This window comes from Anolis carolinensis, chromosome 2 (genome assembly GCF_035594765.1).
Source record: "Anolis carolinensis isolate JA03-04 chromosome 2, rAnoCar3.1.pri, whole genome shotgun sequence".
Lineage (NCBI taxonomy): Eukaryota > Metazoa > Chordata > Lepidosauria > Squamata > Dactyloidae > Anolis > Anolis carolinensis.
The window spans coordinates 81953338-81973241 of NC_085842.1; the positions used below are offsets into that span (position 1 = coordinate 81953338).

Genomic DNA, 19904 nt, shown 5'->3' on the forward strand with positions numbered 1-19904 from the left:
GATTACGATCGACCAGGAGGACCTCTGATCTTCAGCTTGTTCCTCCTCATCCAGATAGACACAGTGGCCAGGCACTCGTCCAGCACCCGAGAGGCCTCCTTGAAATTAGGTGGTGTGATGACCCATGGGCCTTGTAGTCCTGCTCAGGACATTGTAATTCCTGATGAAGATGAAAACTTGGGTTTTTTACCTTCCCAGTCTGAACTGGATTCCTCTCAGCCAGATCTTTCCCAGGCAGATCTGGGAACCTTGCACCTGCAAGAAAGTTGTCTCCCAGAAGTATGTCAAACAAGCCCAGAGCCTACTTCTCCCGTATTCTTGCGCCGGGAGTTTTGTAAACAACAGAGAAGTTTGGATTCAGCTTCGCGCAGGAGTGCGAGGATTGCAGCTAAGAATGTGGCCAATTAAGACTGCTTCTCGTGAGAATCTTTGGGGAGTCTCACATCTGGTCTCAGAGTTAGCTTTCGGTTCTGATTCCCAGAGAACTGCTTCGGCGGGAAGCTAGACTCTATTTAGGTGTTTTACCCGCGTAGTAACTTCGCGGAGTCAATTCGTCAGCCTACGGAGCGAGTTGTGTCTGGACAGCGCGCCCCGGTTCAAGCCTCGCTCCTGCTCAAGCCTTGCCTTGTTATCCAGCCTTCGCCTTGCTTCCCAGCCTTTGTTTATCTACGGACTTTGCCTTGTTTCCCAGGATTAATCCTTGCCTTGTTCCACGGATTTATCAAGTTATTCCACGGACCTTGTTCTTGTTCTTAGTTACCTTGTTCCACGTTCAAGCCTTGTTTCAAGTATCAAGTTATTTCCTAGCCTCGCTCAAGTTTCATGGACTAAAGGACCTTGTCATCTCCCCTCACTTTGCTTGGCAAAGTGAGTGTTTCGGTTATTGGATTACAACTTTGGACCTTAATATTTCTTATTGGACATTGCTTTTTTGGACTAATTCTGACCTTTCCTGAAAGGTCTAATTCTGGACTATTTTCTACACTAGTTTTTATTAACTTTATATAATCCTACAATAAAGATATTAGATAGATTCTGGCCTCTGTGTATGGTTATTGGTGCTCTGCAGCCTGGGTCGTGACAGTTTGACTCCGCCACCCTAAGCACCAATTAACCTCGGCCAGAATGTCTACCGGAGTCGTACCTGGGCCGAGCGGCCAGCCGATTACCTACACCATCGACAAGGAAGAGGTGGACCGAATCCGTGATAAGCTCAATGCACAGGATGGAGAAATAAGGGGTTTGAAGGAACGCGGAGTTCGTCTTCCGGCCATGGCGTTGCCAACCAAGTTTACTGGAGAAGCTTCTAAGGTTCATGTCTTCCGTCGCCAATGTCAAGCTTATCTGGAGGCCCGTGCTGCCGAGTTTCCCCAAGAAGACATCAAGGTGGCATGGGTTTACAGTCTTCTAGACGGGCCAGCGGCCAGCTGGGCGACGGCACTGTTCGACCAAGCCTCTCCGCACCTAAGATCAGCGCAACACTTCTTGGACCACCTCAAGGAGACTTGGGGAATCGAGGACAATTTGGAGGCAGCCGGTCACAAACTCCGTCGCCTTTTCCAAGGAGACAGACCTATGTCTCAGTATATAGCCGAGTTCCGAGTGCTGGCCCACAACACCGGCTGGAACGATGTAGCCCTCAGGGGACAATTCCGGGAGGGTCTCAACATTGAAATGCTGGAAGAAATCTCCAAGGTGGATCCTCCCCAGACCCTCGAGGCACTCATTGATCAATGTTTACGGGCTGAAGTCATGATTGCCAACAGGAAACAGTGGGTTCGAGGCCAGGGCAGTAGAGCCGGGGCAAAACCCCCCGCTCCCGCCAGCGTTCAGCCACGTCCGGTGTGGAGACCCCCACCGCCAACCCCATACCCCAGAGGAGGCGAGGAGGTGCCGATGCAGTTGGGCAATGTGCGTCCCAGACTAGATGCCGCCGAGAAGGCCCGTCGTCAACGCTTAAACCTCTGCTGGTACTGCGGGAACGGGGGCCACTTCGCCAGAGAGTGCCCAGCCAAAGGGAAGCCTGCCGCCCGTCTTGCGGCGGCGTCCTCCACGGAGACGAAGGCGTCTGAGCCGACTGGCACACAGCCGGCGGGGGAAGCCAACGACCGGGTGTAGAGGGGCTCGCCAACCCGGTCAAAAAATCCATCCAAGAGCCGCCAACCGGGGTCCTGTTCCTTCTCGTGGTCACATTATGGTCAGCAAAAAGGGGACCCGTCATGATCCACGCCATGATAGACTCTGGAGCTACCAACAATTTCATCGATAGAGAGTATGCCGACTCTCTGGGATTACAATATCATGATTTCAAGAATGCCCGTGTGGTGCAAACCATAGACGGCCGTCCCCTCAAGACGGGCCCCGTAAGTCAGTGGTCGGAACCCACCAGGATGTGGATAAGGGAACATATGGAAGAGATTTCCTTCTTTGTTACCGAGGTTCCCCATTTCCCTGTGATTTTGGGAATTCCATGGCTGACTCTCCACGACCCTAACATCTCCTGGTCCAACAGAGAACTGCAGTTTGCTTCACCGTACTGCCAAAACCATTGCCTCGTAGCCAAGGTATGCCATGCCACAGACACCGAGCCCATCATCACCTTGCCAAAGAAGTACTCCGAGTATTGGGATGTATTCAATGAGAAAGAAGCCGAAAAATTACCCCCACATAGACCTTATGACTGTGCCATTGACTTGGTGGAGGGGGCCCCGATCCCGCGAGGGCATCTCTACTCCCTGACTGAGCCAGAGCAAGAAGCTCTCAGGGAATTCCTAGAGACAAACCTTCGCAAGGGGTTCATCAGACCCTCTCAATCCCCAGCCGCCTCCCCAGTGATGTTTGTGAAGAAGAAGTCAGGGGAACTACGCTTGGTGGTGGACTACAGAGCATTGAACAATATCACCAAGCGGAACAGCTATCCCCTGCCTTTAATCTCGGATCTACTGGATCGGCTTCGAGGAGCCAAGGTTTACACCAAGCTGGATCTTCGGGGGGCTTACAACTTAGTTCGCATCAGGGAAGGGGACGAGTGGAAGACCGCCTTCCAGACCAAATTCGGATTATTTGAGTCCCGAGTTATGAATTTCGGTTTATGCGGAGCCCCCGCAACGTTCCAGCATTTTGTCAATGACATTTTTCAGGACTATCTAGACAGGTTCTTGATAATCTACCTGGACGATTTTTTGGTGTTTTCCAGATCACAATCAGAACATGAGAACCACGTCAAAATGGTGTTACAACGATTGCGGGATCATGGACTTTATGCCAAGCTGGAAAAATGCGCTTTTGATCTACAAGAGGTAGATTTCCTTGGTTACCGCATCTCGCCTCTAGGGCTTTCCATGGACCCAGCCAAAGTTTCAGCAGTATTGGAATGGCGGGCGCCAACTAACAAGAAAGAGGTGCAGCGTTTCTTGGGGTTCGCGAACTACTACCGCAAGTTCATTCCAGATTTTGCCCGCTGGTCCGACCCCATCACTAGCTGCATCCGTGGAAAGCAGCCTTTCCGCTGGACTGATCAAGCAGAGAAAGGGTTCCAGCAACTAAAGAAACTATTCACCTCCCAGCCAATTCTACAGCACCCAAATCCTGGAACCCCTTTTGTGGTGCAAGCGGACGCCTCTGATGTGGCAATTGGGGCTGTACTCTTACAACCGGTGGGAGATCACCTCCACCCCTGTGCCTTTTATTCTCGTCAACTAACCACACCAGAGAGAAATTACACCATTTGGGAAAAAGAACTACTGGCCATAAAGGCAGCCTTTGAAACTTGGAGACATTGGCTAGAAGGGGCCAAATTTCCCATTGAAGTCCACACTGATCATCGTAATCTAGAACATCTAAGAACTGCCCGCAAACTAAATCAGAGGCAGCAACGTTGGGCTTTATTCTTTGAACGTTTCAACTTCCAGATCCATTATGTGACCCCAGCCCAAACCAAGCAAGCAGACGCCCTGTCACGTAAACCGGAATACGCTGCAGGACGCAAGGAGACCTTTGAATCCCAACTGCTACAACCTGAGAACTTTGCCACGCTCACGGTGGGGAACACCAAATCCATTCCCATTGGTTCAACTTCCCCTACTCCAGGACCCATCTGTGCTCAAGAAATCAGGGCTAGTCAGCAAGCAGATGCCTGGGCGCAGGACCAACTTCGCCAAGGTCTGCATTTCCCCTTTTCGCTTAAAGATGGGCTGCTCTGCTATAGAAATCATGTCTATATCCCACCCGGACCGGGCAGAGAAAAAGCGCTTCGTCTGTGTCATGACTGCAAACCAGCAGGACACTTCGGACTATTTAAAACTATGCATTTGATCCTAAGGGATTTTTGGTGGCCCAAGATCCGCAAGGATGTGGAAAAATATGTCAACACCTGCCCAGTATGCCAGCGCTCCAAGATACGAAGGGAGAAGCCCTCAGGGCTTTTACACCCCCTTCCTACCCCATCTCGCCCATGGGAAATAATTTCCGCGGATTTCATCACTGACCTACCACCTTCCTGTGGATTCACCACGATCTTAGTGGTGGTGGACCTATTCACCAAGTTAGCCCATTTCATTCCCTGCGAAGGCCTCCCCACGGCCAAGGAAACTGCGGATCTATTTCTTCAACATGTCTTCAGACTACATGGATTGCCCAAGAGTTTAGTCACAGACCGTGGATCTCAATTCACCTCTCGTTTTTGGAAGGCACTACAAAAACTATTGGGCATAGACTCTCGCTTATCTTCAGCTCATCATCCCCAAACAGATGGGCAAACGGAGCGCACCAATGCCACTTTGGAGCAGTATCTTCGCTGTTATGTAAACTATCAACAGGACAATTGGGCTTCTCTGTTACCACTGTCTGAGTTTGCCTACAACAATGGAGTTCAAGCTTCTACAAAAGAAACGCCGTTCTTTGCAAACTACGGCTTCCATCCACGTTTCTTTCCCCCTGTCATTGAAACTTCAGAGGTTCCTGCAGCAGAGGATTGGCTGCAGGAACTCACAGCGGTGCAACAACTTTTGCTCCAGCAACTGGACCAAGCCAAGGAGGACTATAAACGCCACGCTGACAAACATCGCCAGCCGGGCCCTGAAATCAAGGTAGGAGATCGGGTTTTCCTGTCCACTCGCTTTCTGCCCTCCCACCGCCCTTGCCGGAAGTTAGATGCCCGTTTCATTGGTCCCTATCCAGTGGTGGCGCAATTAAACCCCGTGACTTTCAAACTCCAACTTCCGCGTTCAATGCGCATTCACCCAGTGTTTCACCGTTCCCTGCTCCTTCCGGCGGATGGTGTGCGACCTGATACAGACCAACCGGCCCCCCCTCCTGTTTTGATGAATGGGGAGGAGGAGTTCGAGGTTGAGGACATTTTGGATTCTCGCTTTCACCGCCGCCGCCTACAATATCTCATTGACTGGGTGGGTTTTGGCCCTGAGGAACGCTCTTGGGAAGACGCCTCCACAGTCCATGCCCCTGATCTAACCCGTCGCTTTCATCAGACCTATCCCACCAAACCGCGACCTCGCGCCTCGGGGAGAGGGCCCCAGTTTGGGAGGGGCCTTGAGGAGGGGGATAGTGTGATGACCCATGGGCCTTGTAGTCCTGCTCAGGACATTGTAATTCCTGATGAAGATGAAAACTTGGGTTTTTTACCTTCCCAGTCTGAACTGGATTCCTCTCAGCCAGATCTTTCCCAGGCAGATCTGGGAACCTTGCACCTGCAAGAAAGTTGTCTCCCAGAAGTATGTCAAACAAGCCCAGAGCCTACTTCTCCCGTATTCTTGCGCCGGGAGTTTTGTAAACAACAGAGAAGTTTGGATTCAGCTTCGCGCAGGAGTGCGAGGATTGCAGCTAAGAATGTGGCCAATTAAGACTGCTTCTCGTGAGAATCTTTGGGGAGTCTCACATCTGGTCTCAGAGTTAGCTTTCGGTTCTGATTCCCAGAGAACTGCTTCGGCGGGAAGCTAGACTCTATTTAGGTGTTTTACCCGCGTAGTAACTTCGCGGAGTCAATTCGTCAGCCTACGGAGCGAGTTGTGTCTGGACAGCGCGCTCCGGTTCAAGCCTCGCTCCTGCTCAAGCCTTGCCTTGCTATCCAGCCTTCGCCTTGCTTCCCAGCCTTTGTTTATCTACGGACTTTGCCTTGTTTCCCAGGATTAATCCTTGCCTTGTTCCACGGATTTATCAAGTTATTCCACGGACCTTGTTCTTGTTCTTAGTTACCTTGTTCCACGTTCAAGCCTTGTTTCAAGTATCAAGTTATTTCCTAGCCTCGCTCAAGTTTCATGGACTAAAGGACCTTGTCATCTCCCCTCACTTTGCTTGGCAAAGTGAGTGTTTCGGTTATTGGATTACAACTTTGGACCTTAATATTTCTTATTGGACATTGCTTTTTTGGACTAATTCTGACCTTTCCTGAAAGGTCTAATTCTGGACTATTTTCTACACTAGTTTTTATTAACTTTATATAATCCTACAATAAAGATATTAGATAGATTCTGGCCTCTGTGTATGGTTATTGGTGCTCTGCAGCCTGGGTCGTGACAGGTGGAAAGGAGCAGTAGAGTTGTGCGTCATCTGCATAGAGGTGACACCCAACTCCAAAACTCCGGATGACCTCTCCCAGCGGTTTCATGTAGATGTTAAAGAGCATGGGAGACAGAATAGAGCCTTGTGGGACCCCACAGCTCAAAGGCCAGGGGTCCGAGCAGGCGTCTCCCAGCTTCACCATCTGGGATCGACCCTCCAGGAAGGATCGGAGCCACGACAAAACTGTGCCCCTGAGACCCATCCCAGAGAGTCGTCCCAGAAGGATACCATGATTGATGGTATCGAAAGCCGCTGAGATGTCCAAGAGAACCGACAGGGTCACACTCCCCCGTCCAGCTCTCTACGGAGGTCATCCACCAAGGCGACCAAGGCTGTCTCGGTGTGCCGTGACCAGGCCTGAAACCAGACTGTGACTGATCTAGGTAGTTGATGTCATCTAGAAAGCCCTGGAGCTGGGAGGCAACCACCCGCTCCAGCACCTTACCCAAGAAAGGGAGGTTGGAGATTGGTCTGAAATTGTTCAACACCGTGGAGTCAAGGGAAACCTTTTTAAGGAGTGGACGAACCACAGCTTGTTTCAGGTAAGATGGAAAAAACCCCTGCTCCAACGATGCATTAATGATCAACACAAACCAATCAACCAGCCCCTCCCTGGCCGATTTAATTAGCCAAGACGGGCAAGGGTCCAGAACCGACGTGGTTGCCCTCACAGCCCCAAGGACCTCCACCACGGTCTCAGGAAGAACAAGCCTAAAAGAATCCCACAAAAAATAAGCTTGCTTCATATTCAATATGACATATTTTCAAAAATGTAAACATGGCTATCATGTCCTCTCTTATTCTTCTCTTTTCCAGGCTAAAAAAACCCTTCTCCCTAAGCTGTTCTTCATAAGGCTTGACTTCCAGACTTTTGACCACTTTGGTCACCCGTCTTTCGACACATTCTAACTTGTCAATATCCTTCTTGAAATGTAGTGCCCAGAACTGGACACAAATCTGTCTAAAGCAAAATAGACCAGGATTATTCAGTCTCCTACTGATGAAGTCTAGAATCTCATTAGCTTTTTAAGATGCTGCATCACACTGTTGAACCATGTTCAGCTTGTATTCTACTAAGACTACCAGATCCTATTCAAATCTACTGTTTTCAAGCTAGGTGTCACCTATCCTATATCTATTCTTTTTCTTTTGAGAAGTCATTCATCGAACCTGGTATATTTAGATGCATTTTTCCCAGTTTTCAGTCTTATTCTATTTGCTGTTTATCATGCTGTCTATACTTCATTTTTATTTAAGTAGCAGTGGAATGGTAAGTCTGCATTGGTTTTTAAAGCAGTTATCCAAAGGGCTGAACCATATTTACAAATCATGTTCAGTGTTTTGGACTAATACTTTGGCAGACTCATCACTCCAGAGACAAGGAAACTACCAGCTGCCTCTGGTTCCATTTAGGGTTCTAACTTTAATGAGTCTCTCTGAGGCTTGAACAAAGATGAAACAATTGAATTTCTGCTGGGTTAATTCCCTGGGATTTAGCATCCAGCATCCAGAGTCCCAGCAGTCCCCTCGCTTTAGTTTCAGCTGGTTATTAATACATCAAATAAATGGTTAGTATTTACTTTCAGCATTCTCAGCTATACAGTTTGATGATTCATCAAGATTTTACCTTTCATGGAAACTAGGTACTTGCCATGTGAAGAGAGGTCATCTTAATATGGCAGCTACTTAGCTTTACTCTGGTGTAGAATTCTGACAGTAAAAACTCTAAGGATTTCCCGTCTTCTGGACACTAGGTGCCACCACCCATTTTGATTTCTACTGACTTTGGATGTTAACTGAACCACACAAAATCATCTCAAGCTTTTTAAATATAAAATTGCCATTGTTGTCTATATGTCTGCTCCCTGGCTTTTTCTACATGAAGGATGGAGTACATGAAAGTAATTACCAGAAAGTAACTATTTCTGAGATACAAGAAAGTATATCAGAAATTGAGAAAACCAGCTGTTATGTATTTGTCTAACCCCGTTGTTCTAGAAGTAACCTGAAATCTGTGGGATACTTATTAAAGATTAATCAATTAAAGTTGGTTTTTTTCATCACTTTATCTTAAAATTCTGAAGATACAGAATCATGTCTTCAACATCAGGCCACATCCCTGGGATTTTTAAAATGTGTGTAATATCTTCCCAGATTAAGAGATTTGGAGATTTTGAAAGCTTTCCACAGTTTTGTACGTATTTGGTTGACTCTAGCAAAAGTATTGACTGACCATTAATTTTGGGCTTTGGAAGCCAGGGCTCCCTCTGTGTCTACAAGGTGAGGAAATTCATAATTCCTTTGTGTAGTATGTGATCTTGCTAGCTTTCAAGGCACTACTCTTTTCAACCACATTTTTGTTTAAATCTTAGGATGTGAAGCAGTTACTTCTCGATTTCTGTAAACTTCTCATTTTTAATTTGTGGTTGCATCTGTTGTTCTACTCCACATCAAACATTGCTGTGACCTAAGCAAAGTATTTACATTTCATGTTGGCCTAATATCAATTAAAATGATTTTGCAAGGAACAAATCTGTTGCATTTGGTAAGCTTAGGCATCTATTAATGGAAGCAGATGTTAATAGTTTTTTATGATATGATTAAAGCACAACAAAGCCTAAACTAAAAAAACCTACAAAGGAATCCATTCAAGAACAGTACCAAGCACATCTTAAATATGGAAGTGGGGATGGAGGGTGGGGGAGGTGAGAAGGGGGATGGAATGGGTTACTTTGGTGAAATAAGGGAATACTTGGGAGAAGGAAGGCGGTCTAGCTTGAATCACTGGCCAGAGGGCCAAAAAATGCATCTTTTTGCTTCCAGAGAATACGCCTCACAACTACCTGCAAAATGCTCTCAAAGTCTATAGTTCACAAATTATTTAAGGGCTTTTAATATATTTGGGTTATTTATCCTTCTCTGAAAAATAATCAAGTACAAATATAAATAAAACTTATTTTAAGCCAACCAGGGCCTTAATAAAAACAGGAGACAGAAATCTGACAGACAAAATAAACACAGAAGACTATGGTGATTTGCTACTCAGCAAGATGTGGAAGAGATCTCCTGAAACCATTCAGGCTTGTAGCTTTAGTAGTGGCTTGTTTTCTGCTTGAGGCCAAGAATTGTGCTGCACAATGAAGGCTGAACTGCCACAGTCTTTCAGTTAGCCTTTCCCATAAAAGCAGCCTCTGGTGTTGTTCGGTCAAAGTGCTGCACATAAACCTCCGCCACTGCTGCACTCACTGTCCCTAACATTAGCAGCAGATCTGTGCCAAAGACTGAGAATGCCCTCAAAGCAGTGGGTTCGCTTTTCACATCAACACAGTTTAGCGCAATGGTGCCTTGCATGCCTAATAATAGTTCTCCATAAATCCTACACTGATGAGGTAACGTAGCTTTTTATAAGTGAAGGAAAATGTGTGTGTGCTTGGTGCAACGAATAGCAATTGCCAGCTGAAAGCAGTTGGGATGGGGGTGTAATGTACTTCACTGCCACTCACAGGGAAAGAGATCATGTTTATCCCCAAGTGCTCCCTCACGCTGTGATGCAGAAATTGTTTACAGGGCTCAGTCCTGGTTAAGTTAGTTATACTCCCCCCTTGTCACAGTAAGACATCTAGTACCCCTCTCACACACATGGCAGGACTTACATTAATCCAAGGGTGATTCATAAATTGAGAAATTGTCATTCTCTCTGTTGGATCCGTCTTCAGCAACTGGCGAATTAGCTGCTTAGCTGAGAGAAAACAACAAAAACAGAAAATCAACATGGAAGACAAAAGCCCCTCAAATTCAGAAAAATAATAAGACACTGAAAAAAATGGAATGAATTCTTGAACCTTTCTTCTGCTGTCAAATTAGAAAATAGTTTTACACCTACACATGACTCTGGAATATATATATCTTATTTAATAGCAATCTGCAGAGTGATCAGAAGTATGAAGGAGGAGAAATGGAAGACTATACAGAGTTCAACAGACTAATTGTAATGGGACATATCCATGGCTTCCAATGCCTCTATCAGATAAATTCTTATACATCAGAGGGGAAAGTTGTGGGGCATGCCAGATATTGCACAGGCATCTCAGCAGCCTGAGACAATACAGCTCCTGGCATGAAATGTTGCAAGTTGCAGATCAACAACATCCAAAGGATCATATATTTCCCATCCCTGTTTAAGATTCAAATTTGACACAGCAATCCTAATGACAAAGGGAAATTCCTTTTGAGATAAATACAATTAGCTGCTTTCGTGTTGGTATGCTTAGGCCAAAAGAATTAATATTGTCTTTTATAGTTTCTTTGGAATTTAATCCCATAGTATATAAGTGAGTATATCCAGTACAATGTAGTAGTTTCAGTGTTGGACTAGGGCAATGGAAAAAAGGGTTCAAATCCTTGCTCAGTCGTGGAAACCTATTGAGTGATCTTGGTCAAGTCACACTCCTTCAGCCTCAGAGAAAGGAAAAGGCAAACCTTGTCTGAACAATTCTTGCCAGGAAAGCCTCATGATAGGGTCACCTTTATCCTAAGTCAAAACAACTTGAAGGCACACAACAACAACAATCTGCTTACACATAATGACTCTTCCTGTGTTCAGCCATATAAAAGCAAAGACTTGAATGGAAAGTGATTTGGCATCTTTGCAATCACATTTATCCAAATCTATAATGCATACATTTTGTTCATAGGTTCAGGTGAGCACCTGTGGAGGAGGCTAAGTCAGTGGATGTGTGATCCCACTCTTCCACATGTTCAGTTTTAATTGCATAGGTGGGTGAAAACATTTATCTGGATGACTGCTTTTTCAAGAAGAATGTTGGAATTTCTGACATTTTCCAAGTCTTAAGTACAGCCTAATTACATCTAATTTTAACATAACAGATTAGCAGAAACTGACAATTCAAAAATTGCATATGCTTCTGGATTGTGCACAAAGAAAACATTATCTGAAATATTGATTCACATCCCTAAAATAAACTCACGGACCACATGGGGATGTATTGCATTTGTAGCTCTGCTAATGTGCATCTAAATCAGGCTGTCCATTCCATTTCAGCAACATTGAGGAAAGAAGATTCATTCCCAATAATGACTGCAGTGATCAACAACTGATTTGGTGACTGAACAAACACAGATGTCCCATGTTGGGGGAGGAATCTTTTCAAATGTTCCTTCCCACTCTCTCTAAAAATCACACATTCCCAAGTTTATTAAATATTGCAGCATGTGAGCAGGGCCAACCCAAGACATTTTGCTGCCTGGTTCTATCTATTTTAGCTGACTCTTCCTTCAGCACTAGTGATGGCCAAGCATCTTCTGCCTGAAGGCAGCAGACTAGCTTGGGGAATGAATAGAAGTTACATGTCACACACAGTTCTCTCATCCAATAACCTAATGCTGGCTTCCACTCTGGCTAATGGTAGGGCTGGCACTGACAATTAGTCATTTACTTTAGGGGCAGCAACACCCTTCAGCCCCAACCTTTATGGCCAGTAGCTGGACTGATAGGATGTGTAATGTAAACACTTCTGCAGGTCTACAGGTATTCTCCACATGGCAAGTATTCCCCACATGTCGTCAAGGGAGACAGTGAAGAACTTCTGTCCACAAAGAAACAGGAATTTCTAGTCTGTATGAGGATTTGGGAGTGTGACATTTCTGGTGCTTTATAGCTGAAAGGACCTTCCAGTGGATATACTCTGAAGTAACAGTACAATGTGACTTCTATCTGCAGTTTTTCTGAGAGATAAATAAGGTCTGTCTCACCTCTTATGTACATCAGTTGCGACAATCAGATGCATATGACAATGTCAACACAGCTAGCCATAAGTAGCAGAACATCTTTAACATGGTGCGTCAATGAACTACTCACAATGCTGTGCACATGCTACTTCATCTCTGTGCACTTAATCTGCTTTAGGGAACATCACATTTGCAACAGTTTTTATTGCTGTTATTTCAGTGTATGTCAACCAGGCACTAGCATGACATACTTAAATTGCTACAAGAGTAGAGCAATACTGTCTAGATATAGGATTTGTTAACTGGAAACATTGTTCCATGTCTCTTTATTGCCCTAGCATTTCCATCAAGTTCACTCTAATACCAGTGCAGGGAATGAAGTCAGAGTGTTTGAGAACAAAAATAATGTATGGCTTTATAATTTGTTTTCTGGGTTCATGAATATTTTCTCTACAATGCTGAGTACTTTTTCTATACCTCTTTGAATTGTATACAGTTTAAATAAAACTTTATACTCTCATATATTTCAAATATGCTGTCCAATCACCCCACAGAAGATCCAGTGTATCAAACTTCTTTCACTCATCACCGATGCGTGTATATGAGAAAAAAGCAGTTGTTAATTTACCTTCATCAGACACCTCTGACCATTCAGGGTTTGGAAATCCATACTGCCCCATCCGAATTCTCCTCTTCATTCCTGGAGAAATGGCTTGGCCAGTATTGGAGTAGAATGGAGGGAACCCACACAAGCTGTCAATCACAAGACATAGAAAAAGAAAGGCTGGCACTAAAAAGGAAAACACCACACCTCCCCACCTCCTTGATCCCATGTAGAGTCACATATGGCTACTCATTATTCTGATGTAGTGAGTAATAACCCAGTGACTAATTTCTCTTAGTGTAGATTAAATGAAAATACTGCTAAGGTGCCACTGGCATTAGGAACGGATGTGGGTTGCAATACCAAGCAACTGCTTATGTTTGATATATCAAGAGCTTTGCTTTATTAATATTTTTCTCCCCACTTCACACTTACAGAATGTACATGATGACACCAAGAGACCACATATCACAGGACTTGTCATACTTCTCTGGACCAAGGACTTCTGGGGCTGTGGATCAGGATGGGAAAGAGAACCAAATGCACAAGATCAGCATTTCTCATTTTGTTAGCAGAACAACAAATGTTTGCTGTTTTTAAATATGTGGTTACTGTTTGAAAATGTAATTTTCCCTATTTAAACCCTCTGAGAACCATTGGAACCTCATATGCATTTACCATTGTTTTATATTTTGTGTGGGTGCAAAGTGGCAAGGATCTCGAGCCACTATTCTATGCTCATGAGCTTTGGCACCATAATTCTGGCACCTTCATGGTCTTTCTTGTTTTCAATTCCAAGCCCCAAAGACTGTGATCTGAGAATCACAGCCATCTGTCTGGCTGAGGGGTTAGCTGACATATAGTTCAAAGCCTGTCTTCCAGGCCTAGTAGAGCCTCAGAGCTTGCCCTTCAGTCAATCATCTTGTATTATGTCCAAAGACATGACCTACCCAAGCTCCCGCCCCCTGTTCTCAATTTGTACCCTGGAAAATGACCTTCTGATCAGTTTGACTAGACACTTGCCTCTTCTCTCCAGATTCTGGACTGCTGCCTTGATACATATACTCTTGTCTGTTTTTAGGACATGTATTTGCATTTGGCTCTGCTGAACTACTGCCCTTATTCCTGGAATACAGCTGCTTGAAGTCAGACATTTGCTGAGGCTCAATAGTGGGAGCAAACTATATTTTCAAAAGCACTACGCTTTTCCTCCCACACCACAATCTTCAAAGCAACTATGTGAAACTGTGTTGAAAATGCAGACTCACCTACATAGTATGGAGTGTAACATGGTGTTTGCAGGGCATTCTGTATTGTTGTCTCTTTGGCAAACCCAAAGTCTGTGAGCTTGAGCACTGCATCCTTCTCTTTAGATGTATAAAGCAGATTTTCTGGCTGTAATGGCATCAAGAAAAAAAGAGAAAATTAAGCTAAACAGGAAATGCTTCTGGGAATAAGTTCTGTTTAACAGTAATCTCTATTCCTTTTCTCTAGATTGATAGGTAAAGTAGCCTTGATTATGTTTTTGTTTCAACAGATTATGAGATGGATGTCCTGATTTTAAATAATTAGATCTTCTTTGATATGCCTTTTAAAAATGCTTTGGGCTGACAAATTATTGCATATATAGAAGCTACGTTAGTTCCTGGCTCCTGCTTCTTTACACAATTTATAACGAGAAGAAGCCTTTTCATCTCCATGTAGTAATATGACCTGTATTAAGTCAGCTCTTGCCATTTGCTTGTATTGTTCAGTTTCTTCTCCATTCTCCCAAGACACTTTCAAGCCTCACCTTGACATCTCTATGGGCTATATTCATTCCATGTAAATACTGGATGGCTGTTCCAATGTCCCTCATTATTTCAGAGGCCTCTGGAAACATAATTTTAAAGAAAGGTCACATTAACATTCCCACCATGCCTCAGAGAAATGAAACTAGGCAATGTTTCTGACTAGCAGCTAGCTTATTTGTTTACAAGGTTAGTGTTAAGACAGGGAAAAACTAAAATTAGTTCCAACAGCTGTGTTTTTATTTTGCAAATGACAGCCCTTCTCACTCCTCTTTGAACTCTGCTACTCACTCATCCCTAACTCACAAGGCAACCATAAAATGACAGAAACACATAAGTTGTCTGTGTTCCACATTATTTACTCTTATGCTGTGTTTAACCTATAGCGTACATGTAACAGTGCTGGTCTTTTTTGAAAAAATGTTTTAAAATAAGACTGCACAATTTTGGCCACTAATTGTGCAATTTCCAGCAAAGTGCTCTGGTTAACCTCTCCGCCTCTCACCCACCTTCTGAAGGTAGCTGGGAAAGAACCTAACTGCTGAGTGCTCCTAGCAAGACACAAGGGAGGGAACCCTTTGATGGGAGAGACTTGGCTGCATTAGATCACAATCACTACAGCAGTGACAGCCTAAAAGGAGAGGGGAGAGTTTCACCAGAGTCTGAGAAGATGTACTGCTCCTCTACTTCTTGTGTTCATGAGATGCCAGACTGAAGCTTGTGCCCACTTAGGTCTTGTTTGAAAGACAAGAAATAAAAGTGAAATACCTTTGAAGTATCAGTTTAAAATGGAATAAAATAAACACTCTACAAAGTTCTGAAAATTTTAGCACATATGCTCAGAGTACAATTTTTCTTTCTAACATCCCCATTCCAAAAAAAGAATGTTCACATCAATGTGGCATTTTACCTTTTTCTGTAAATGCTTGGTCTCCTCGCTCCTGGATTCTGCTGAACAGCTCCCCTCCCTCCATGCTATAAGTAAGATAATAATAATAATAATAATAATAATAATAATAATAATAATAATAATAATAATAATTTATTTCCAAGCTGCCCTATTACTCTAGAGGGGCTCAGGGTGGCTTACAGACATAAAACATAGAAACTGGCAAACATTCAATGCCATTTCAACAACATAAACCATTTCTACAGCTTATTTTTATGGGCCTGATATGTTTGCATTTCATATCTTCTGCCTGTTTCAAACATTAGCATTATTACTCTTAAAAGGTGCCCAAAAGTTATTGTAATGATACCAATAACTATTTTCCCCCAAGCTGTTTGGATAAATCATTGGAGATAGATATAATGTATCTTTTTAGCAAATACTTTGTTCTTTGTTACTTGAAGAAAGTACAGTAGAGTCTCACTTATCCAACATAAACGGGCCGGCAGAATGTTGGATAAGCGAATATGTTGGATAATAAGGAGGCATTAAGGAAAAGCCTATTAAACATCAAATTAAATTATGATTTTACAGATTAAACACCAAAACATCATGTTATACAACAAATTTGACAGAAAAAGTAGTTCAAAATGCAGTAATGCTATGTAGTAATTACTGTATTTATGAATTTAGCACCAAAATATCACGATATATTGAAAACATTGACTACAAAAATGCGTTGGATAATCCAGAACGTTGGATAAGCGAGTGTTGGATAAGTGAGACTCTACTGTAACTTGCTTTGTAAGTGTGGGATAACAGGTGTAAATTCTCCTGCTCACTAAATGTTAGAATTCGGGGCAGTTCTGGAACTTTTGAGATGTCTGGAAAGTGAATGTGCAAGGTTCCAGTCACAACGTTGCTTCCCTTCCACATCCATACTTCAGGTGCAGGTCTAGCTGTAATGCAAGCATTATTGGTTGACAAAATCAATGAAACCTAGGGGGTTGTGTTACTCCTGTTTAGTACTGAGATCCTGAATCTGAAGAAGGTAAGTGAAAGGCTATCTTGAGATATAGCTGAGATTTCAAAAGTATCTTACTCTGTTACTTCATGTTATGCACTTCTGGTGGTAATCTGAAGCAGTTCAAGGTACTCTGAACTTGTAAAAGCTTAGATTCTACATGTCCTATAGCTAGGGCTGGGTAAGATGTATTTACTAGATATAATAGACTGTAGTTTCACCATCTCCCATCACTTGGCTATATATATTAGCGTGTATGAGAGCTGTCTCCAAATAGTGTACGGCCAAAAGCAGAGGCAGCTCCTCTCTTTGGCCTTGTAGGCTCTGGGAGACAAAGACTCATAAAATACAGGCAATAAAATGACCAGGTAGCACTTTACACACAGGGTACTTAAATGTAATTAACTTCAACAGCATTTAAATTGCATAACAGCACATAAGATGATAGTCTCGATAAGTGGCTTGCTCGTGACTGCAGCCTGCAGCCATGCACCAAATTACACACACAGATAGATACACACACATACATACACATATGTGTGTGTGACTATAAGTTATGAAAATTTCATCTAAAAATTATTCTGAAAACCTGAGTTGAGTGATCCACAAGTCAATACTGGTTTCCATAAGAGCTGAGTTAATAGCAATCACAGCCTAGATGGTTTTTCAGGAACTACTGAGAAGGCCGTGCTGCTTGTGGTTTGATCAAGAAAACAGATAATATAAAAGCAACCCAGCAAACCCCTCCTAGGCCTTCCCCCCTCAACTCAGGAGAGAAGGAAGGAGGAAGCTGAGGCTACAGTTTGCTTTTGTGCATATGAAACAGTTACTCTTTTGCATCCCTTGTTACATGCCCTTAAGTTTTATTCTGGACCTATCCATGAGTCATAGCAGATTTCTTAATTTTGAGACCAAAACCTGTCCTTGACTTACACATGAGATTGACTTATAGCTAGTATTTATGGTACATCTGGAAATTTATCTAGCTTTGCCCAGGTTGGTGCTAATGATTTTGCTTTTGAGTGAAACGTAAGTTTGACTGAGGGTTGGACAAACACAACAAGCACCAAGCAGTGAGGGGACAATAATTTCAAATAAACATCAAAGGGGAATGTTCCATGCGTTTAGATGTCTTTACACTAATTCCCAGAGCATGGGACACAAACAAGATGAACTGGAACTCTTATACTGACAAAACAGTTACAATGTTATTGGCATAACTGATGGGATGAGTCCTATAATTGTAATGTAGCAATGGAAGGGTATAACCTATTTCAGAGAAATAGATCGAACAGGGGAAGTGGTGGAGTAGCATTATGTCAAAATATTTACACATGTGAAGAGATGCAAAACTTGAATCCTGGAAACCAGGTTTAGAGCATTTAGATAAAAATTAAGGGAATAAGGACTGAAAAAGATGTAGTTATGGAGGTCTACTATAGTAGTAATGGGGGATTTTAACTACTCTGATATTTGTTGAAAAGCAAAATTTGCCAAGAGAACAAAGTTCAACAAATTCCTTACTTGCTTTGCACACAATTTCATTGTCTAGAAGATCAAAGAGGCAACAAGGGGATCAGCTATTCTGGATCTGATCCTAACCAACAGTAAGAATCTGGTCAATGGCGAGGAAGTGGTGGGATTCTTAGGTGGGAGTGGCCATGTGCTCCTGGAGTTTGTGATACAAAGAAAGGGTGAGACTTAGAGAAGTCAAAGATGCACTCTAGACTTTAAGAGAGCTGACTTCAGGAAATGTAAGGAAATACTGATCATGATTCCATGGACAGGAATATTAAAGGAGAAGAGAGTTAATGATGGATGGGAGTTTCTTAAAAGTGAGATAAATGCCCAACTGTAAATAGTGCCAGCAAAGAGAAAAAATAGAAGTGTAAAACAACCAGAATGGATGTCCAAAGAACTTTTAACTGAGCTAAGATTTAAAAGAGACATGCACAAGAAATGGAAAAGGGGGAAACCAATTGGGAACAATAACTATAATAATACTGTGTCCAATTCTGGGCACCACAGTTCAAAAGAGATATTGACAAGCTGGAAAGTGTCCAGAGGAGGGAGACTAAAATGATCAGAGGTCTGGACACCATGCTCTATGAGGAGCATCTTAAAGAGCTGGGTATGTTTAGCCAGCAGAAGAGAAAGCTTTTAAACAGAGGCTGGATGACCATCTGCCAGGGGCACTTTGATTATTTTTTTCCTGCATGGCAGGGGGTTGGACTAGATGGCTCATGTGATATCTTCCAACTCTATGATAGCATCTACCACCTGTTAAAAAACTTCATACCAAATTTAATGTAAATCGACCCAAATCCAACGATTGGACAAAGAAAGCCAATGCTTATTAATTGGCCACAAATTGAATATTAAAATTTGGAATATCAACCCAAATGTAATATCATTGGATCAAAATTAATTTGTAAATGCATAGTAGCAAAATACAGAAATCTGACATGTTTGTTTAGAGATATCTTAAGTAATTTGATGGTTCAGGTCCAAAATGTTATTACTGTCAGGTCTAATGACTCTGCAAGCGAGCATCTGAACAGTACAGTTTAACAAAGAGGCACATTGAACTATAATATTTATAAAAGTAAATATCAAGAAAAACAAACAAAAAAGCACAGTTTTATGATGCCTATGATTTTATCTATAGGCAAACTCCAGAGAAAAAAGCTGAATCACTGTTATTTGCTGACCCAACTGAAAATGAACAGAACAGACAGTACTGCAGAAATACTACCAATAATCCCTGGAGTTCTCATGCCATCAATATTCTAGAAGGAATTGGAGAAAAAATAAAGGAAGCAGCAAAAGGAAAGGAAAGTATGATTGAAGTGTAAAACTGATTCTGTAGGGCTTTGAATTAAAAAAAAACACACCAAAATTATAAAGTGTACAAGGAAACATATTTATTTATTTATTTACAATATTTTTACCCCGCCTTTCTCACCCGAGGAGACTCAAGGCGGCTATTTGAGAAAGGAAAATTTATAATAAAGAAAAAGTATTTGCTTAATAGATGCATTTGGTTTAGGAAAGAATCAGATATTTTCTTAACTACCAACTTTACTATCAGTTAAGCTAAGAAGTGAGAACTAAACTTTTCCTCCAAGTATAATTTGTACATGTGGAAGAGGGAGCGTTCAACTAGAACTTGGAAATAATGAATCAAGAAACAAATTAGAGTTCATTTTAAACCACTGCTGCTTAACTCACTAGATTTTGTGAGTGATCCTATCAGAACTTTAAAAGGAAGAA

General features: G+C 42.9%; 1 protein-coding gene across 3 annotated transcripts in view; it reads right to left on the reverse strand.

The window, feature by feature from the left end:
- Positions 1–19904, reverse strand: part of mapkapk3 (MAPK activated protein kinase 3) — a 123896-nt gene that overhangs the window by 10568 nt on the left and 93424 nt on the right. For all 3 annotated transcript variants that reach the window (XM_062970081.1, XM_003217628.4, XM_062970080.1), the window contains exons 4-9: positions 15629–15693; positions 14721–14800; positions 14197–14323; positions 13364–13439; positions 12953–13077; positions 10230–10315 (exon numbers count right to left, since the gene is read on the reverse strand). In XM_062970081.1, coding sequence (XP_062826151.1) covers positions 10230–10315; positions 12953–13077; positions 13364–13439; positions 14197–14323; positions 14721–14800; positions 15629–15693 — 559 coding nt within the window. The remainder of the gene's footprint in view (positions 1–10229; positions 10316–12952; positions 13078–13363; positions 13440–14196; positions 14324–14720; positions 14801–15628; positions 15694–19904) is intronic.